Below are 22,506 nucleotides of genomic sequence, written 5' to 3' on the forward strand. Positions count from 1 at the left end.
CCTGACGTGGTTAAAGGTTAGACTCAGTGTCCCAAAGTGGATCCTCCAATCTCCAGACTGGCGGCTAGATCCATATTTGCAGTGGAAGATGGAGCTTCACTCAAGGATGCCACTGACAGGCAGATGGAGCTCTGGTTGAAATCCATCTATGAAGCGATCGGCGCTTCTTTTGCCCCAGCATTCGCAGCTGTATGGGCGCTACAAGCTATCTCAGCAGGTCAAGCGCAAATTGAAGCAGCCACATGCACGTCCGCGCCACAAGTGGCGTCCATTACCACTCAGACCTCGGCATTTGCGTCTTACGCTATTAATGCTGTCCTGGACTCTGCGAGCCGTACGGCGGTGGCAGCCGCCAATTCGGTGGTACTCCGCAGGGCCTTGTGGCTACGGGAATGGAAGGCAGATTCTGCTTCCAAAAAGCGCTTAACCAGTTTGCCAATTTCTGGCGACAGATTGTTTGGCGAGCGTTTGGATGAAATCATCAAACAATCCAAGGGAAAGGATACATCCTTACCCCAGCCCAAACCGAACATACCCCAACAGAGGAGAGGGCAGTCGAGGTTTCGGTCCTTTCGGGGCGCGGGCAGGTCCCAATTCGCCTCGTCCAAAAGGCCTCAGAAAGAGCAAAAGAACTCTGATGCATGGCGGTCTAAGTCACGTCCTAAAAGGACCACCGGAGGAGCAGCAAACAAAGCGGCTTACTCATGACTTTCGACCTCCTCATTCCGCATCCTCGGTCGGTGGCAGGCTCTCCCGCTTTTGCGACACCTGGCTGCCACGAATAAAAGACCGCTGGGTGAGAGACATTCTGTCTCACAGTTACAAGATAGAGTTCACCTCTCGTCCCCCGACTCGATTCTTCAGGTCATCCCCGCCTCCCGAGCGAGCCGAGGCTCTTCTGCAGGCGCTGGGCATTCTGAAGGCAGAAGGAGGGGTGGTCCCTGTTCCTCTTCAGCAACAGGGCCACGGTTTTTACTCCAACTTGTTTGTGGTCCCAAAGAAGGACGGGTCTTTTCGACCTGTCCTGGACCTGAAACTTCTCAACGAACACGTAAAGACCAGGCGGTTCCGGATGGAATCCCTCCGCTCAGTCATCGCCTCAATGTCCCAGGGAGATTTCCTTGCATCGATCGATATCAAGGATGCTTATCTCCACGTACCGATTGCTCCAGAGCACCAGCGCTTCTTGCGCTTCGCCATAGGGAACGAACACCTGCAGTTCGTGGCACTGCCGTTCGGCCTAGCAACAGCCCCACGGGTTTTCACCAAGGTTATGGCTACTGTAGTAGCGGTCCTCCACTCTCAGGGTCACTCGGTGATCCCGTACTTGGACGATCTGTTGATCAAGGCACCCTCTCTAGAGGCATGCCAACACAGCCTCGACGCTACCCTGGAGACTCTCCAGAGTTTCGGGTGGATCATCAATTTTCCAAAGTCAAATCTGACACCGGCCCAATCGCTGACATACCTTGGCATGGAGTTTCATACCCTCTCAGCGATAGTGAAGCTTCCGCTAGACAAACAGCGTTCACTACAGACAAAACTGCAATCTCTCCTTAGGATCAGTCGCACACATTGAGACGCCTCATGCACTTCTCACGTAAGATGGTAGCAATGGCGGCAGACAGACACTACAGACAGGGGTACAATCTCTCCTTCAAGGTCAATCACACACCTTGAGACGCCTCATGCACTTCCTGGGGAAGATGGTGGCAGCAATGGAGGCAGTTCCTTTCGCGCAGTTTCACCCGCGTCCTCTTCAATGGGACATCCTTCGCAAATGGGACAGGAAGCCGACGTCCCTCGACAGGAACGTCTCACTCTCGCAGGCGACCGAAGCTTCCCTTCGGTGGTGGCTTCTTCCCACTTCATTATCGAAAGGGAAATCCTTCCTACCCCCATCCTGGGAGGTGGTCACGACGGACGCGAGTCTGTCAGGGTGGGGAGCGGTTTTTCTCCACCACAGGGCTCAGGGTACGTGGACCCAGCAAGAGTCCTCGCTTCAGATCAATGTTCTGGAAATACGGGCAGTGTATCTTGCCCTGAAAGCGTTTCAGCAGTGGCTGGAAGGCAAGCAGATCAGAATTCAGTCAGACAATTCACAGCGGTGGCATACATCAACCACCAAGGCGGCACATGCAGTCGGCAAGCCTTCCAGGAAGTCCGGCGGATTCTACTGTGGGTGGAAGCCACGGCCTCCACCATCTCCGCAGTTCACATTCCAGGCGTGGAAAACTGGGAAGCAGATTATCTCAGTCGCCAGGGCATGGACGCAGGGGAATGGTCCCTTCACCCGGACGTGTTTCAGGAGATCTGTTGCCGCTGGGGGGTGCCGGACGTCGATCTCATGGCGTCCCGGCACAACAACAAGGTACCAGCGTTCATGGCACGGTCTCAAGATCCCAGAGCTCTGGCGGCAGACGCCTTAGTTCAGGATTGGTTGCAGTTTCAGCTCCCTTATGTGTTTCCTCCGCTGGCACTGTTGCCCAGAGTGTTACGCAAGATCAGGGCCGACTGCCGCCGCGTCATCCTCGTCGCTCCAGACTGGCCGAGGCGGTCGTGGTACCCGGATCTGTGGCATCTCACGGTCGCCAACCGTGGGCACTACCAGACCGACCAGACTTGCTATCTCAAGGGCCGTTTTTCCATCTGAATTCTGCGGCCCTCAACCTGACTGTGTGGCCATTGAGTCCTGGACCCTAGCGTCTTCAGGGTTATCTCAAGACGTCATTGCCACTATGAGACAGGCTAGGACACCAACGTCCGCCAAGATCTACCACAGGACATGGGAAATTTTCCTGTCGTGGTGCTCTGATCAGGGTATTTCTCCCTGGCCTTTTGCCTTGCCCACTTTTCTGTCCTTCCTTCAATCTGGACTGGAAAAGGGTTTGTCGCTCGGCTCCCTTAAGGGACAAGTCTCGGCGCTCTGTGTTTTTTCCAGAAGCGCCTAGCCAGACTTCCACAGGTACGCACGTTCCTGCAGGGGGTTTGTCACATAGTCCCTCCATACAAACGGCCGTTAGAACCCTGGGATCTGAACAGGGTGCTGACGGTTCTTCAGAAACCACCATTCGAGCCAATGAGGGATATTTCTCTCTTACGCCTTTCGCAGAAAGTGGTTTTCCTAGTAGCAGTCACTTCACTTAGGAGAGTGTCTGAGCTAGCAGCGCTGTCATGCAAAGCACCTTTCCTGGTGTTTCACCAGGACAAGGTAGTTCTGAGTCCGGTTCCGGAATTTCTCCCTAAGGTGGTATCCCCCTTTCATCTCAATCAGGATATCTCCTTACCTTCTTTTTGTCCTCATCCAGTTCACCAATGTGAAAAGGATTTGCACTTGTTAGATCTGGTGAGAGCACTCAGACTCTACATTTCTCGTACGGCGCCCCTGCGCCGCTCGGATGCACTCTTTGTCCTTGTCGCTGGCCAGCGTAAAGGGTCACAGGCTTCCAAATCAACCCTGGCTCGGTGGATCAAGGAGCCAATTATCGAAGCTTACCGTTCGGCTGGGCTTCCGGTTCCCTCAGGGCTGAAGGCCCATTCTACCAGAGCCGTGGGCGCGTCCTGGGCTTTGAGGCACCAGGCTACGGCTCAGCAGGTGTGTCAGGCGGCTACCTGGTCGAGCCTGCACACTTTCACGAAGCACTATCAGGTGCATACCTATCCTTCGGCGGATGCCAGCCTAGGTAGACGAGTCCTTCAGGCGGCGGTTGCCCACCTGTAGGAAGAGGCCGTTTTACGGCTCTCTTACGAGGTATTATTTTACCCACCCAGGGACTGCTTTTGGACGTCCCAATTGTCTGGGTCTCCCAATAGAGCGACAAAGAAGAAGGGAATTTTGTTTACTTACCGTAAATTCCTTTTCTTCTAGCTCTAATTGGGAGACCCAGCACCCGCCCCTGTTTTTTCTTTTTCGCTCCTAATTGGGAGACCCAGACAGTGGGTGTATAGCTACTGCCTCTGGAGGCCGCACAAAGAACTACACTTAAAAGTGTAAGGCCCCTCCCCTTCTGGCTATACACCCTCCCGTAGGAGTACGGATTCCTCAGTTTTAGCTTTGTGCGAAGGAGGTCAGACACGCACGCATAGCTCCATTGTTTTTAGTCAGCAGCAGCTGCTGACTATGTCGGATGGAAGAAAAGAGGGCCCATACAGGGCTCCCAGCATGCTCCCTTCTCACCCCACTGTATGTCGGAGGTGTTTGTAAGGTTGAGGTACCCATTGCGGGTACGGTGGCTGGCGCCCACATGCTGATTCCTTCCCCATCCCTTTTTACAGGGCTCTGGGTGAAGTGGGATTTACTGGTCTCCAGGCACTGAGACCGTGCTCCATCTACAGCCCCTGGAGAAGATGCTGGATGGAGCGGAGTACATCAGGGACATGGCCCTGCTTCCTCAAGGTACTCTGTGTCCCCGTGCATTTGGCGCTCACACCGCAGCATGCTGGGTGTTGTAGTGCGCCGGGGACATCAGCGCTGCGGCGCTTGTGCCATGGCCTCATTCAGCTCGCTGAAGCAGGCACACTCTTGGGGAACGGTCGCGCCGGCCGCTGGGACTGCGGCGCGGCTGGCACTTGTGGTGCGCCGGGGACTTCAGCGCGGGCCGCGCTTTTACGGCGGCCGCGCTGATAACTCGAGTCCCCGGCTTTTGCGGCCTGGTTCCGTTCGTTCCCGCCCCCAGACCTGCCAGTCAGGAGAGGGGCGGGACGCTGGTCAGTGCATCAGCGCTGAGGGCTGGAGTCGTTTTTACATACTCCAGCCCTCACAATAGGCACAGAGGGGACACTGTTTCCCGCACTTTTGTTTGGGAACTCCCACGGGCCGCCCCTCTCCACAGACGCCGGCAGCCATTCCTGCTGACACGCTGAACTACAGAGGGGAGCCGGGGAGACCCAGACAAGGAATTCTGCGCCTCTTACCCGCTATTCAGCGGGCGGTAAGCAGCCCTCTGGGCTCACCCCCTCTTGTGCCAGTAGTAATCTTAGTATTTTGTTCCTGCAAATACTTTGTACTGCATAGCGCTGGTCGCCCTTTGGCTATAGACTCTCTCACATTGCAGAGAGCCAACAGCATGTCGTCCACAAAACGCAAGGGTGCCAAGGCACAGACATTATATGCTTCCTGTACCGCATGTGGGACTTTTCTACCGGCAGGCTCCACTGACCCCCATTGTGTGCAGTGCTCGGCCCCTGCGGCACTTGCACAGTCGGGACCTCTGCTGGACGTGACCCAGGGTGTACCACCTGTGAATGCTGTCCAGGTGACAGGAACTGAGTTTACGGCTTTTGCTGACAGAATGACTCTCACTATGTCACAAATTCTTGACACATTGCGAGCTAGGCCTGTACTTCAGGCCACGGACACTGTGCAATCATTGCCCCCTGGTCCCCCTCAGCTGAATTACTTCCAAGCTCCGGGACGGGCACATACACCTCAGGGTGAAGACTCTGACTCGGACGATGGCCCCAGGCAACCTAAGCGGGCTCGCTATGAGGGGCCTTCACATTCATCTCAATGGTCAGGATCCCAGCGAGATGAATCTATGGGTGATGAGGCGGACGTAACTGATCAGGATTCTGATCCTGGGACCGCTCTCAATCTAGATACACCAGATGGTGACGCCATAGTTAATGATCTTATAGCGTCCATCAATAAGATGTTAAATATTTCCCCACCAGCTCCTCTTGTAGAGGAGTCAGCTTCGCAGCACGAGAGAATCCATTTCAGATATCCTAAGCGTACATTAAGCACTTTTCTGGACCACGCTGACTTTAGAGACGCAATCCAGAAACCCCACGCTTATCCGGAAAGGCGTTTTTCTAAACGGCTTAAAGATACACGCTATCCTTTTCCCCCTGAGGTGGTCAAGGGTTGGACCCAGTGTCCAAAAGTGGATCCTCCAATTTCCAGGCTTGCAGCTAGATCCTTGGTTGCAGTTGAAGATGGAGCGGCACTTAAAGATGCCACTGACAGGCAGATGGAGCTCTGGCTGAAATCCATCTATGAAGCTATTGGAGCGTCGTTAGCGCCATCTTTTGCTGCCGTATGGGCACTCCAAGCTATCTCAGCCGGGCTTGTGCAAGTCGACTCAGTCACACGTGCATTTGCCCCGCAGGTAGCACCATTGACCTCGCAAATGGCGGCATTCGCGTCGTACGCGATTAATGCTGTTCTTGACGCTACAAGCCGCACGGCAGTGGCGTCAGCCAACTCCGTTGTTTTGCGTAGGGCCCTGTGGTTGAGACACTGGAAGGCAGATTCTCATTCCAAGAAGTGCTTAACCAATTTGCCTTTTTCTCGTGACCGATTGTTTGGAGAGCGTTTGGATGAAATCATCAAACACTCCAAGGGTAAGGACTCATCCTTACCGCAACACAGACAAAACAAACCCCAACAGAGGAGGGGTCAGTCTGGTTATCGGTCCTTTCGAGGACCGGGCAGGTCCCAATTCTCCTCGTCAAAAAAGACTCAAAAAGATCAGAGACGCTCAGATTCTTGGAGGTCTCAGTCACGCCCAAAAAAGACAGCCGGAGGAACCGTTGCCAAGACGGCGTCCTCATGACTTGCAGTCTCCGATTCCCACACCCTCGGTCGGTGGGAGGCTTTCCCACTTTGGCGACATTTGGCTGTCACGCGTCAAAGACCGTTGGGTGAGGGATATTCTGTCTCACGGGTACAGGATAGAGTTCAGTTCTCGTCCGCCAACTCGTTTCTTCAGAACTTCTCCACCACCAGACCGAGCCGATGCTCTGTTGCAGGCGGTGGCCGCTCTAAAGGCGGAAGGAGTGGTGACCTCCGTCCCTCTTCAGGAACAAGGTCACGGTTTTTACTCCAATCTGTTTGTGGTCCCAAAAAAGGACGGATCGTATCGACCCGTCCTGGATCTAAAGTTGCTCAACAGACACGTAAAAGTCAGGAGGTTCCGGATGGAATCCCTACGCTCCGTCATAGCCTCAATGTCTCAAGGAGATTTTCTAGCATCAATAGATATCAAAGATGCGTATCTCCACGTGCCGATTGCGCCAGAGCATCAGCGTTTCCTACGCTTCGTCATACACGACGAACACCTGCAGTTCGTAGCGTTACCTTTCGGTCTGGCAACAGCCCCCCGGGTCTTCACCAAGGTCATGGCAGCAGTAGTAGCTGTTCTGCACTCGCAAGGTCACTCGGTCATCCCGTATCTAGACGACCTGCTTATAAAGGCACCCTCTCAAGAGGCATGCCAACACAGTCTGAAGGTGGCACTAGACACTCTCCAGAGTTTCGGGTGGATTATCAACTTTCCAAAGTCTCATCTAACCCCGACCCAATCTCTGACTTATCTTGGCATGGAGTTTCATACTCTCTCAGCGATAGTGAAGCTTCCACTGGACAAGCAGTGTTCGCTACGGACAGGAGTGCAATCTCTCCTTCAGAGTCAGTCGCACTCACTGAGGCGCCTCATGCATTTCCTAGGAAAGATGGTAGCAGCGATGGAGGCGGTCCCGTTCGCGCAGTTTCATCTGCGCCCTCTACAATGGGACATTCTACGCCAATGGGATGGGAAATCGACGTCCCTCGACAGGACTGTCTCCCTCTCTCAGACTGCCAAGGACTCTCTGCGTTGGTGGCTTCTCCCCACCTCATTGTCACAGGGAAAGTCGTTCCTACCCCCATCCTGGGCAGTGGTCACGACGGATGCGAGCCTATCAGGGTGGGGAGCGGTGTTTCTCCACCACAGGGCTCAGGGGACGTGGACTCAGGAAGAGTCCACCCTGCAGATCAATGTTCTGGAAATCAGAGCAGTCTATCTTGCTCTGCGAGCCTTCCAACAATGGCTGGAAGGCAAGCAGATTCGGATTCAGTCGGACAATTCCACGGCGGTGGCGTACATCAACCACCAAGGGGGAACACGCAGTCGCCAAGCCTTTCAAGAAGTCCGGCGGATTTTGACGTGGGTGGAAAGCAAAGCGTCCACCATATCCGCAGTTCACATTCCAGGCGTGGAAAACTGGGAAGCAGACTTTCTCAGTCGCCAGGGCATGGACGCAGGAGAATGGTCCCTTCACCCGGACGTGTTTCAGCAGATCTGTTGCCGCTGGGGGACGCCGGACGTCGATCTGATGGCGTCACGGCACAACAACAAGGTCCCAGTTTTCATGGCACGGTCTCACGATCACCGAGCGCTGGCGGCAGACGCCTTGGTTCAGGATTGGTCGCAATTCCGACTACCCTATGTGTTCCCACCTCTAGCATTGTTACCCAGAGTTCTCAGGAAAATCAGGTCCGACTGCCATCGAGCCATTCTCGTCGCTCCAGACTGGCCAAGAAGGTCGTGGTACCCGGATCTGTGGCATCTCACGGTAGGCCAACCGTGGGCACTGCCAGACCGTCCAGATTTACTGTCTCAAGGGCCGTTTTTCCATCTGAATTCTGCGGCCCTGAACCTGACTGTGTGGCCATTGAGTCCTGGATCCTAGCGGCCTCAGGTTTATCTCATGAAGTTGTTGCCACAATGAGACAGGCTAGGAAACCATCCTCAGCTAAGATCTATCACAGGACGTGGAAGATATTCTTAGCTTGGTGCTTGGCTCAGGGAGTTTCTCCCTGGCCATTTGCATTGCCAATTTTTCTTTCCTTCCTGCAGTCTGGGTTGGAAAAAGGTTTGTCGCTTAGCTCTCTTAAGGGTCAAGTCTCCGCGCTATCCGTATTCTTTCAGAAGCGCTTGGCACGGCTTTCTAAAGTACGCACGTTTCTCCAAGGAGTTTGTCATATCGTTCCTCCTTACAGACGGCCATTGGAACCCTGGGATCTAAACAAGGTTCTCATTGCTCTCCAGAAGCCGCCTTTCGAGCCTTTGAAAGAGGTTTCCCTTTCTCGGCTTTCACAAAAAGTAGTTTTTCTTGTGGCGGTCACGTCTCTTCGAAGAGTGTCCGAGCTAGCGGCGTTATCTTGCAAATCTCCCTTCCTGGTGTTTCACCAAGACAAGGTAGTACTGCGTCCAATTCCAGAGTTTTCTCCCAAGGTGGTTTCTTCCTTTCATCTCAATCAGGATATCACTTTGCCATCTTTGTGTCCGCATCCAGTTCACCAATTTGAAAAAGGTTTACATCTGTTGGACCTGGTGAGAGCACTCAGGATTTACATTTCTCGCACGGCGTCTCTGCGCCGTTCTGATGCGCTCTTTGTCCTAGTCGCTGGTCAGCATAAGGGATCGCAAGCTTCCAAATCCACCCTGGCGCGGTGGATCAAGGAACCAATTCTTCACACATACCGTTCTGCTGGGCTTCCGATTCCATCTGGACTGAAGGCCCATTCTACCAGAGCCGTGGGTGCGTCCTGGGCATTGCGGCATCAGGCTACGGCTCAGCAGGTGTGCCAGGCGGCTACCTGGTCGAGTCTGCACACGTTTACCAAACACTATCAAGTGCATACCTACGCTTCGGCAGATGCCAGCCTAGGTAGACAGGTCCTTCAGGCGGCGGTGGCCCACCTGTAGGAAAGGGCTGTCTGACAGCCCGTTCATGTGGTATCTTTTTACCCACCCAGGGACTGCTTTTGGACGTCCCACTGTCTGGGTCTCCCAATTAGGAGCGAAAAAGAAGAAGGGAATTTTGTTTACTTACCGTAAATTCCTTTTCTTCTAGCTCCAATTGGGAGACCCAGCACCCGCCCTATTTGTTCTTAGGGTTTCGTTTTTCGGGTGCACATGTTGTTCATGTTGTTTCTTAAGTTCTCCGATCTTGTTATCGGATTGAATTTGTTTTTGAAACTGTTATTGGCTTTCCTCCTTCTTGCTTTGGTACTAAAACTGAGGAATCCGTACTCCTACGGGAGGGTGTATAGCCAGAAGGGGAGGGGCCTTACACTTTTAAGTGTAGTTCTTTGTGCGGCCTCCAGAGGCAGTAGCTATACACCCACTGTCTGGGTCTCCCAATTGGAGCTAGAAGAAAAGGAATTTACGGTAAGTAAACAAAATTCCCTTCTTTGTGTACACATGTTGTTCATGTTGAATGGTTTCAGTTCTCCGATATTCCTTCGGATTGAAGTTACTTTAAACCAGTTTATAATTCTTTTTCCTCCTTCTTGCTTTTGCACCAAAACTGAGGAGCCCGTGGGAGCACGGGGAGTGTATAGGCAGAAGGGGAGGGGCTTAACACTTTTGAGTGTAATACTTTGTGCGGCCTCCGGAGGCATAGCCTATACACCCAATTGTCTGGGTCTCCCAATTAGAGCTAGAAGAAAAGGAATTTACGGTAAGTAAACAAAATTCCCTTCATTCTCTACGCTCCGCAAACAACTTTCGACTAAGGGCTGCTCCTCACTTGCGAGTTTCTCGCAGTAGAGCAATGTGAGAAAATCTCGCATTGGAATCGGACACATGTTAGGCTGCTTTCACACCTCCGGCTTCTGCAATGCGGCACAATCCGGCACTTTGCAGGAAAATCGCAACCGTTTTTTTTTTTTTGCTGCCGGTTGCGATTTTTCTGCATAGACTTTAATTAGTGCCGCATTGTGCCGCAAGGCCTTGCGTCCCATCCGGTTTTCTTTTTCGCTCCTAATTGAGAGACCCAGACAATTGGGTGTATAGCTACTGCCTCCGGAGGCCGCACAAAGTACTACACTTAAAAGTGTAAGGCCCCTCCCCTTCTGGCTATACACCCCCCCGTGGGAGCACGGGTCCCTCAGTTTTTGCTTTGTGCGAAGGAGGTCAGACACGCACGCATAGCTCCACTGTTTAGTCAGCAGCAGCTGCTGACTATGTCGGATGGAAGAAAAGAGGGCCCATACAGGGCCCCCAGCATGCTCCCTTCTCACCCCACTTTCTGTCGGTGGTGCTTGTTAAGGTTGAGGTACCCATTGCGGGTACGGAGGCTGGAGCCCACATGCTGATTCCTTCCCCATCCCCATTAGGGCTCTGGGCGAAGTGGGATTTTACCGGTCTCCAGGCACTGAGACCGTGCTCCATCCGCAGCCCCTGGAGAAGCCGCTGGATATGGAGCTGAGTATCGTCAGGGACATGGCCCTGCTCCGTCAAGGTACTCTGTGTCCCCGTGCATACGCGCGCACACCGCAGCATTGCTGGGTGTGTTAGTGCGCCGGGGACAACAGCGCTGCTGCGCTTGTGCCATTTCCTCACTTCAGCTTAGCTGAGTGGGTAGACTCAGGGAGAACGGTCGCGCCGGCCGCTGGGACTGCGACGCGGCTGGGACTTGTGGTGCGCCGGGGACTTCCGCGCTGACCGTGCATATATCACGGCCGCGCTTATTACTACAGTCCCCGGCTTTTGCGGCCTAGTTCGTTCGTTCCCGCCTCCGCACCTGCCAGTCAGGAGGAGGGCGGGACGCTGTACAGAGCATCAGCGCTGAGGGCTGGAGTCTTTTTTACATACTCCAGCCCTCACACCAGGCACAGTAGGACGCAGTTTCCCGCACTTTGTTTGTGGCACGCCCACGGTCCGCCCCTCTTCACAGAACGCCGGCAGCCATTCCTGCCTGCACGCTGAGCTGCAGAGGGGAGACGGGGAGACCCAGACACGGGATTCTACGGCCTCATACCCGCTGTTCAGCGGGCGGTAAGCAGCCTCAAGGGCTCACCCCCACTTGTGCCGTTTGTATACTGAGTATTTTGTGTTTGCAAATACTTTGTATTGTACGGTCGCTGGTGATTCTCGGCTATATACCCTCCTAGATTACGAGGAGGCAACAGCATGTCGTCCGCAAAACGCAAGGGTGCCAAGGCACAGACATTATATGCTGCCTGTACCGCATGTGGGGCTGCTCTACCGGCAGGTTCCACTGACCCCCATTGTGTGCAGTGCTCGGCCCCTGTGCAACTTGCACAGCCGGGGCCTCTGCTGGACGTGACCCAGGGTGTACCACCTGTGAATGCTGTCCAGGTGACAGGAACGGAGTTTGCAGTTTTTGCTGACAGATTGTCTATGACCATGTCAAAGATTCTTGAAACATTGCAGTCTAGACCAGTAACTCAGACCATGGACACTGTGGCATCATTGCTCCCTGGTCCCCCTCAGCTGGAACACTTCCAAGCTCCGGGGGTGTCACATGCACCCCAGGGTGACGATTCTGACTCGGACGACAGTCCCAGACAACCTAAGCGGGCTCGTTATGAGGGGCCCTCAACTTCGTCTCACTGGTCAGGATCCCAGCGGGACGAATCTATGGGTGATGAGGCGGATGTAACTGATCAAGATTCTGATCCTGGGACCGCTCTCAATCTGGATACACCGGATGGTGACGCCATAGTGAATGATCTTATAGCGTCCATCAATAGGATGTTAGATATTTCTCCGCCAGCTCCTCCTGCGGAGGAGGCAGCTTCACAGCAGGAGAAATTCCATTTCAGATATCCCAAGCGTAAATTAAGCACTTTTCTGGACCACTCTGACTTTAGAGATGCAATCCAGAAACACCACGCTTATCCTGAGAAGCGGTTTTCTAAACGGCTTAAAGATACACGCTATCCTTTTCCCCCTGACGTGGTCAAGGGTTGGACCCAGTGTCCCAAGGTGGACCCTCCAATCTCCAGGCTTGCAGCTAGATCTTTAGTTGCAGTAGAAGATGGAGCGGCACTTAAAGATGCCACTGACAGGCAGATGGAGCGCTGGCTGAAATCCATCTATGAAGCTATTGGAGCGTCGTTGGCGCCAGCTTTCGCAGCCGTATGGGCACTCCAAGCTATTTCAGCTGGGCTTATACAAGTCGACTCGGTCACACGTACATCTGCCCCGCAGGTGGCACCATTGACCTCTCAAATGTCTGCATTCACGTCTTACGCAATTAATGCTGTCCTGGACTCTACGAGCCGTACGACGGTGGCGTCAGCCAACTCCGTGGTTTTGCGCAGAGCCCTGTGGTTGAGAGAATGGAAGGCAGATTCTGCTTCCAAGAAGTGCTTAACCAGTTTGCCTTTTTCTCGTGACCGATTGTTTGGGGAGCGTTTGGATGAAATCATTAAACACTCCAAGGGTAAGGACTCATCCTTACCTCAACACAGACAAAACAAGCCCCAACAAAGGAGGGGTCAGTCTGGTTTTCGGTCCTTTCGAGGCTCAGGCAGGTCCCAATTCTCCTCGTCCAAAAGGACTCAAAAGGATCAGAGAGGCTCAGATTCTTGGCGGACTCAGTCACGCCCAAAAAAGACAGCAGGAAGAACCGTTACCAAGACGGCTTCCTCATGACTTTCAGCCTCCTCTCTCCGCATCCTCGGTCGGTGGCAGGCTCTCCCGCTTTGGCGACATTTGGCTGTCACAGGTCAAAGACCGTTGGGTGAGGGACATTCTGTCTCACGGGTACAGGATAGAGTTCAGCTCTCGTCCTCCAACTCGTTTCTTCAGAACTTCCCCACCGCCCGACCGAGCCGATGCTCTGCTGCAGGCGGTGGCCGCTCTAAAGGCGGAAGGAGTGGTGACTTCCGTTCCTCTTCAGGAACAAGGTCACGGTTTTTACTCCAATCTGTTTGTGGTGCCAAAGAAGGACGGGTCCTTTCGGCCCGTCCTGGATCTAAAGTTGCTCAACAAACACGTAAAAACCAGGAGGTTCCGGATGGAATCTCTACGCTCCGTCATAGCCTCAATGTCTCAAGGAGATTTCTTAGCATCAATAGACATCAAAGATGCTTATCTTCACGTGCCGATTGCGCCAGAGCATCAGCGTTTTCTACGCTTCGTTATAGAAAGCGAACACCTGCAGTTCGTAGCGTTACCTTTCGGGCTGGCAACAGCCCCTCGGGTCTTCACCAAGGTCATGGCAGCAGTAGTAGCTGTCCTGCACTCGCAGGGTCACTCCGTGATCCCGTATTTGGATGATCTACTTATAAAGGCACCCTCTCAAGAGGCATGCCAACACAGTCTGAACGTGGCACTGAAGACTCTCCAAAGTTTCGGGTGGATTATCAACTTTTCAAAGTCAAATCTAACCCCGACCCAATCACTAACATATCTTGGCATGGAGTTTCATACTCTCTCAGCGATAGTGAAGCTTCCACTGGACAAGCAGTGCTCTCTGCTGACAGGGGTGCAATCTCTCCTGCAGAACCAGTCCCACTCCTTGAGGCGCCTCATGCATTTCCTAGGGAAGATGGTGGCAGCAATGGAAGCAGTCCCTTTCGCGCAGTTTCATCTGCGCCCTCTACAATGGGACATTCTCCGCCAATGGGACGGGAAGTCGACGTCCCTCGACAGGGATGTCTCCCTCTCTCAGGCAGCCAAGGACTCTCTCCGATGGTGGCTTCTTCCCACCTCATTGTCAAAAGGAAAGTCGTTCCTACCCCCATCCTGGGCGGTGGTCACGACAGATGCGAGCCTCTCAGGGTGGGGAGCAGTGTTTCTTCACCACAGGGCTCAGGGTACGTGGACTCAGAGAGAGTCCACCCTTCAGATCAATGTTCTGGAAATCAGAGCAGTCTATCTTGCTCTGCGAGCCTTCCAACAGTGGCTGGAGGGCAAGCAGATCCGGATTCAGTCGGACAATTCCACAGCGGTGGCGTACATCAACCACCAAGGGGGAACACGCAGTCGACAAGCCTTTCAAGAAGTCCGGCGGATTCTGACGTGGGTGGAAAACACAGCATCCACCATATCCGCAGTTCACATCCCAGGCGTGGAAAACTGGGAAGCAGACTTTCTCAGTCGCCAGGGCATGGACGCAGGGGAATGGTCCCTTCACCCGGACGTGTTTCAGGAGATCTGTCGCCGCTGGGGGATGCCGGACGTCGACCTGATGGCGTCACGGCACAACAACAAGGTCCCGGTTTTCATGGCACGGTCTCACGATCACCGAGCTCTGGCGGCAGACGCCTTAGTTCAGGATTGGTCGCAGTTCCGACTACCTTATGTGTTCCCACCTCTGGCATTGTTGCCCAGAGTGCTCCGCAAAATCAGGTCCGACTGCCGTTGCGCCATTCTCGTCGCTCCAGACTGGCCAAGGAGGTCGTGGTACCCGGATCTGTGGCATCTCACGGTAGGACAACCATGGGCGCTACCAGGCCGTCCAGACTTGCTGTCTCAAGGGCCGTTTTTCCATCGGAATTCTGCGGCCCTGATCCTGACTGTGTGGCCATTGAGTCCTGGATCCTAGGGACCTCAGGTTTATCTCATGATGTTGTTGCCACCATGAGACAGGCTAGGAAACCATCCTCCGCCAAGATCTACCACAGAACGTGGAAGATATTCTTATCTTGGTGCTCTGCTCAGGGAGTTTCTCCCTGGCCATTTGCATTGCCTATTTTTCTTTCCTTCCTGCAGTCTGGGTTGGAAAAAGGTTTGTCGCTTAGCTCCCTTAAAGGACAAGTCTCTGCGCTATCCGTATTCTTTCAGAAGCGCCTGGCGCGACTTCCTAAGGTACGCACGTTCCTGCAAGGGGTTTGTCATATCGTTCCCCCTTACAAGCGGCCATTGGAACCCTGGGATCTGAACAAGGTTCTAATTGCTCTCCAGAAGCCACCTTTCGAGCCTATGAAGGAGATTTCCTTTTCTCGGCTTTCACAGAAAGTGGCTTTTCTGGTGGCGGTCACGTCTCTTCGGAGAGTGTCAGAGCTGGCGGCGTTATCTTGCAAATCTCCCTTCCTGGTGTTTCACCAAGACAAGGTAGTACTGCGTCCAATTCCAGAGTTTCTTCCCAAGGTGGTATCTTCCTTTCATCTCAATCAGGATATCACTTTACCATCTTTGTGTCCGCATCCAGTTCACCAATTTGAAAAGGGTTTGCATCTGTTGGACCTGGTGAGAGCACTCAGGATCTACATTTCCCGCACGGCGCCTCTGCGCCGTTCGGATGCACTCTTTATCCTGGTCGCTGGTCAGCATAAAGGGTCGCAAGCTTCCAAATCCACCCTTGCGCGGTGGATCAAGGAACCAATTCTTCACGCCTACCGTTCTGCTGGGCTTCCGACTCCTTCTGGACTGAAGGCCCATTCTACCAGAGCCGTGGGTGCGTCCTGGGCATTACGGCATCAGGCTACGGCTCAGCAGGTGTGCCAGGCGGCTACCTGGTCGAGTCTGCACACTTTTACCAAGCATTATCAGGTGCATACCTACGCTTCGGCGGATGCCAGCCTAGGTAGACAAGTCCTGCAGGCGGCGGTGGCCCACCTGTAAGAAAGGGCTGCCTGACAGCCCGATCACGAGGTATTCTTTTACCCACCCAGGGACTGCTTTTGGACGTCCCAATTGTCTGGGTCTCCCAATTAGGAGCGAAAAAGAAGGGAATTTTGTTTACTTACCGTAAATTCCTTTTCTTCTAGCTCCAATTGGGAGACCCAGCACCCGCCCTGTTTTTTCTTAGGGTATTTGTTTTTCGGGTGCACATGTTGTTCATGTTGATAAGTTACGTTCTCCGATATTGTTTATCGGATTGAATTTGTTTTTGAAACAGTTATTGGCTTTCCTCCTTCTTGCTTTTGCACTAAAACTGAGGGACCCGTGCTCCCACGGGGGGGTGTATAGCCAGAAGGGGAGGGGCCTTACACTTTTAAGTGTAGTACTTTGTGCGGCCTCCGGAGGCAGTAGCTATACACCCAATTGTCTGGGTCTCCCAATTGGAGCTAGAAGAAAAGGAATTTACGGTAAGTAAACAAAATTCCCTTCTTTGCCGCATGCGGCAGATTTAGCCGATGCGGCGGCCGGAAGGAACGTTGCCTGGCACGTTTTTTCGTGCGGCAAAAAAAAAAACGCATCTCGCCGCATTCGCCGATGCGGCGCATTTTTCAATGCATGCCTATGGCGGCCGGATGCGGCAATAACCGCATCCGGCCGCCGCATGCGGTTTGTGCCACTGCGCATGCTCAGTAGCATGCCGCAAGCGGCAAAAACCGGACTGGCTGCAAAGGAAAAACTTATGCAAAGGATGCGGTGTGTTCACCGCATCCGTTGCATAGCTTGCACAGCCGGATTGAGCCGCAGAGCTCAAGCCAGATGTGTGAAAGGAGCCTTAGTGAATGATTCAGCTCGCATATGCAATATTTTTTTTTTTTTTTTTCCCTCCGTCCAAATCGGACTGAGAAAAAAATCGCAGCATGCTGCTTTTTTGCGAGTTTCTCGAACCATTTTTCTCAATGATTCCCTATGGAAGTGGATTAAAAGAAGGATCACACACGCGCACCAGCGTTCACATTTGCGAGTGTGGCAGGAACTATGCTCATTAAATATTCAACAGATGAATGTAACATCACATTCCCAAAGGTAAATTAAATGACACATGTGTAATCACTTTTTATCTAGTTAAGATGTTGCAGGAAACTAGCATCGCAAACGCGACACACACTCGTTGCACACGCGAGCAAAATCAATAATTTATTCAGAAAAAGCATCGCACTAGCGTTGCACTCGGACCTAAGGTGAACTAAAATCAGCCGAGTTTTTTTCAGCCCAGTCGGACCGATTTTACTCGCATAGATGTGGTTCTAGCCTAACATCCACACTAATCCGAACCTCCCACTCCCGGCTCCAAGACTTCTCCCGAGCTGCACCAATCCTCTGGGACGCTCTACCCCAAGAAACTATGACAATCCACAACTTCCAGAACTTCAGACGCTCCTTAAAAACACATCTTTTTAGAGTTTCTATCACACTCCCTAATCAAAGTCAATTCATATATATCCCATCTATTATTTCTCAGAACATAGTTTTCCCTCAATCTCTACCACACCCAAAAGCATTACAAAGAATGGCTGGTGACTGGTTCATGCAGCCTTCATCTATCCCCCCATTCTTTATGGAATGGGTGGACCGTTGTCTTAAATAAGCACTTCACCCCACCTCACCCCATTCTTGATCGTAAGCTCTTACGAGCAGGGTTGTCTTTGTTTGCCAATGGCAGAAAGTAGGATAAATGAGAGGTAGCAACATCTGCTGCAGGAGTAGATCCATGGTCTGTAACCGTAGGAGGTGGAAACTCAAAACTATAGAGACTTTTTACGAAGACTATTTGCAGCCATAGCACGAATGTTTTGGGTGGAATAGGCAACCATGGCTGTGACAAGTCTACAAGACTGGGGGGGGGGGGGGGCGCTAATATTCCCTAGCAGCTCTGGATAAGGATGGGGCATGTGGACAGGGGATTATTTTCATGACTTGATTTATTGGCTTTTTTTTCCCCATTAATGACTCTAATCTTTTATTTCTACACAGAACCACAAGCCTTTCCAGTAAACTTATGGAATTTAATCTGGGGACGGATAAGCAGACGTTCTTGTCCAAATTGATCAAGTCTGTCTTCATCTCTTACCTGGAGAACTATATTGACGTAGAAATTGGTTACCTAAAAAGTCGGAGTTCAGCGATCTTACAGCGATATTACGATTCCAAGAACCATCAGAAGAGACCGATCGGGAGCGGAGGGTGAGTGTCAGAATCACACGTCTCGCGTGTAATGTACCTCATCTGAGGAGCCGAAGACAATCTCACGGGTGACCCTGTTATGTTCAATGACAGAATTCAGGACCTCAAGGAAAGGATCAGACAGCGCACGAATCTGCCTCTGGGCCCAAGCATAGAAACTCACGGGGAGACGTTTCTGTCACAAGAAGTGGTGGTCAACCTCTTACAAGAAACCAAACATGCCTTTGAAAGATGCCATAAGGTACATCCCTAGGATCTGGTTCTACATATCCAGCTTTATGTGATTTTTTTTTTTTTGTCAAGTGTAATATTTTTTTCCTCACTTTTGATCATTAAAATGTGTTTTTGGAGGGTGATGACCTCTGTAGAATACAACCGAATTGCTATAGAACAGGAAGAGATGTACGGTCTGGAAAACCACTCCATATGCCTGAAATTGTCCAGAAAAGTTGCAATCTGGCACCTGTTGTAAAATAAATAAAAATATATATGTAACACATTATATATAATATATATATATATATATATATATATATATATATATATATATATATATATATATATATATATATATATATATATATATATATATTCTCTAAAGAACTACTGAGGAACTCGAAAAGAGCAAATAGACCTAATTAGAATGGAAAGGGGGAAGAAATGTTATCATCTAATTTGTTACCCTGGTGGCTCCTATTACAGGACCACACTGGTATCAGTGAGCTCTGCACCACCAGCCATTCTGTCATGTTAGTAAGGGCAGACTGCATGGTGAGGGGCCGCCTGTTATACGCGAGGGGCCGCCTGTTGTACGCTTGGGGCCGCCTGTTATACTCTTGGGGCCGCCTGTTATACACTTGGGGCCGAGAGGCCGCCTGTGACCCGCCGGGGGCGAGGGGCCGCCTGTGACCCGCCGGGGGCGAGGGGCCGCCTGTGACCCGCCGGGGGCGAGGGGCCGCCTGTTATACACTATGGGGGAATGGGCCCAGATGTCATACGCCGGATCGCGAGGTTCTACGTTTGGGGCAGTGGGATGAATGAAAAACGTGACGCGTGTCCCAATCGTATCATCTAAAGAATGTATGTCTGGAACACCAATGGTGTGATCATGGTGCAAGACTCAAAAAACATAACTATACAATAGGATAAAGAGTTGCACACCAGTCACAATGTATATGGGAATGATGAAAAGCAAAACTGCTATGGAAATACTAGACTGAAAAATACAATGGACTATCTGAAAAAGTGAAAAACATGAAAATGGAATGTGCATAACTGCTATGAATAATAGGAATGAGAGATGTTTAGCCATTGTATTGATCAATGTAAAGGAGCCCCAAAACCAACGCCAAGGTAATCTCTATTTCTTTGTCGCTCCATTGGGAGACCCAGACAATTGGGTGTATAGCTTCTGCCTCCGGAGGCCACTCAAAGTATTACACTTAAAAGTGTAAAGCCCCTCCCCTTCTGCCTATACACCCCCCGTGCCTCACGGGCTCCTCAGTTTTTATGCTTTGTGCGAAGGAGGCACACATGCACGCATAGCTCCACATCTTAGTCAGCAGCAGCTGCTGACTAGGTCGGATGGAAGAAAAGAGGGCCCATAACAGGGTCCCCAGCATGCTCCCTTCTCACCCCACTCTGGTCGGCGGTGCGGTTAAGGTTGAGGTACCCATTGCGGGTACACAGGCAGGAGCCACATGCTGTTTTCCTTCCCCATCCCTTAATGGGCTCTGGGTGAAGTGGGATCCTAATCGGCCTCCAGGCACTGAGGCCGTGCTCCCTCCGCAGCCCCTGAGGAATCTGCTGGACAGGAGCCGGGTATCGTCAGGGACAAGGCCCTGCTACTGTGACGTACTCTGTGTCCCCCTGGGGGACCGCGCATGAAGCGCTTGTGCCATACACACCGCAGCTCTGCTGGGTGTGTTAGTGCGCCGGGGACTACCGCGCCGGCCGCGCTTATTTGCCGGCCGCGCTTATAACTTTAGTCCCCGGCTTTTGCGGCCTAGTATCGCATACTCCCGCCCCCAGGCCTGCCAGTCAGGGGAAGGGCGGGACGCTGCACAGGACGTCAGTGCTGAGGGCTGGAGCATACTGTGTATTCTCCTCCCCCCTCATACAGCACAGTGGGGTATCAGATTCCCGCACTTTCTGGGGCACGCCCACGGCCCCCTCCTCCCCACAGAACGCCGACAGCCATTCCTGTCAGCAACTCTGACGCTGGAGAGGAGAGACAACACGGCTCTGGGAGGCCCAGGCTGGGAATCTGGTGATCACACAACCGCTTTCAGCGGTCGGTAAGCAGCACCTGGGTGCTGGCCCCACTGAGTGCCGAAGTGTACATATATATATATATATGCTTATATGCTATACATTTACACTGTACGGTCGCACTGTTGATTTCTTCGGCGCTCTATTGGGAGACCCAGACGATTGGGTGTATAGCACTGCCTCCGGAGGCTACACAAAGCAATTACACTAAAAAGTGTAAGGCCCCTCCCCTTCTGGCTATACACCCCCAGTGGGATCACTGGCTCACCAGTTTTCTGCTTTGTGCGAAGGAGGTCAGACATCCACGCATAGCTCCACTGTTTGTAGTCAGCAGTAGCTGCTGGCTATATCGGATGGAAGAAAAGAGGGCCCATATGGGGCCCCCAGCATGCTCCCTTCTCACCCGCGGTGGTGCTTGTAAGGTTGAGGTACCTATTGCTGGTACAGAGGCTGGAGCCCACATGCTGTTTTCCTTCCACATCCCCTGGAGGGCTCTGTGGAAGTGGGATCTTGCCGGCCTCCAAGCCCTGAGGCCGGGCTCCATCCACAGACCCAGAGAACCTGCTGGATTTGGAGCGGGAGTGCCGTTCAGGGACAAGGCCCTGCAACTCTTAGGTACTCTGTGTCCCCGGCAGGCACGGACACTCTCGAGGCTTGCTGAGCGTTATAGTGCGCCGGGGACAGTAGCGCTGTGCGCTGGGGTTAGGTCACTGCAGCTTTGCTGAGTGACGTTATATGTTGGGAACTACTGCGCCGACCGCTACTGGAGCGGCGGCGCAGCTGCGACTTGTGGTGCGCCGGGGACTTTGCGCCGACCGCGCTTTTACGGCGGCGGCGCTTCTAACTTTAGCCCCCGGCTTCTGCGGCCTAGCGCCGCTTCGTTCCCGCCCCCACCCTGTCAATCAGGGTAGGGGAGAGACGCTGCTCAATTGGCAGCGCCGAGGGCTGGAGCTTTATTTACATGCTCCAGCCCTCTCACTAGGCACAGTGGGAAGCAGGCTTCCCGCTCTTCGTCTGTATACGCCCAGGGCCCGCCCCCCCTCTCCACAAGGACGCCGGCAGCCATTACACATGCGGTCTGGCTGGGGAAAGGCAGCAGGCTCTGGGAGACCCAGACTAAAGGGATTTCGGCGACCACACACCCGCTCCTAAGCGGGCGGTAAGCTGCACTTTAGTGCTGGCCCCACTTGTGCCTCAGTGTTATATTAGTGTACTTTTTTCTTGGTACCATATATATATATAGTTGCACTGTAAGGTCGCTTCTTGGCTGGACACCCTGTACTGCTCTGAGGAGGCAGCAACATGTCATCCGCAAAACGCAAGGGTGCCAAGGCACAGGCTGTGTACACTGTTTGTACTGCATGTGGGGCTAATCTACCGGCAGGCTCCAATGACTCACATTGTGTGCAATGTTCAGTCCCAGTGGCACTTCGGCAGCCAGAGCCTATGGTGGTAGTGGCCCAGGCAGAGACGCCTGTGAACCCTGCCCCGGTGACGGGGACAGACTTTGCAGTTTTTGCTGATAAAATGTCTGTGACTATGACTAAAATCCTGGAGACCTTGCAGTCCAGGCCAGCTACTCAGACCATGGACACTGCTGTGTCTCTGCTCTCCGGTCCCCCTCAGTTGGAACTAATCCGTACTTCAAGGGGGTCTCAAGCATCACAGGCTGAAGTCTCTGACTCAGATGACAGTCCCAGGCAGCCTAAGCGTGCTCGCTGGGAAAGACCCTCCACGTCATCACACTGCTCAGGGTCTCAGCGAGAAGAGTCTCTCTGTGATGAGACTGAGGACGGTGATCAGGATTCTAATCCTGAGGCCCCTCTCAATCTGGATGCTCCTGATGGTGACGCCATGGTTAATGACCTTATATCGGCAATTAATAGACTGTTGGATATTTCTC

General features: G+C 52.7%; 1 protein-coding gene across 1 annotated transcript in view; it reads left to right on the forward strand.

The window, feature by feature from the left end:
- EXOC5 (exocyst complex component 5) overlaps positions 1 to 22,506 on the forward strand; it is a 146,280-nt gene that overhangs the window by 83,365 nt on the left and 40,409 nt on the right. Inside the window, exons 11-12 of the mRNA XM_075330100.1 lie at positions 18,123 to 18,332; positions 18,426 to 18,573. Coding sequence (XP_075186215.1) covers positions 18,123 to 18,332; positions 18,426 to 18,573 — 358 coding nt within the window. The remainder of the gene's footprint in view (positions 1 to 18,122; positions 18,333 to 18,425; positions 18,574 to 22,506) is intronic.

This window comes from Anomaloglossus baeobatrachus, chromosome 12 (genome assembly GCF_048569485.1).
Source record: "Anomaloglossus baeobatrachus isolate aAnoBae1 chromosome 12, aAnoBae1.hap1, whole genome shotgun sequence".
In the NCBI taxonomy this organism is placed as follows: domain Eukaryota; kingdom Metazoa; phylum Chordata; class Amphibia; order Anura; family Aromobatidae; genus Anomaloglossus; species Anomaloglossus baeobatrachus.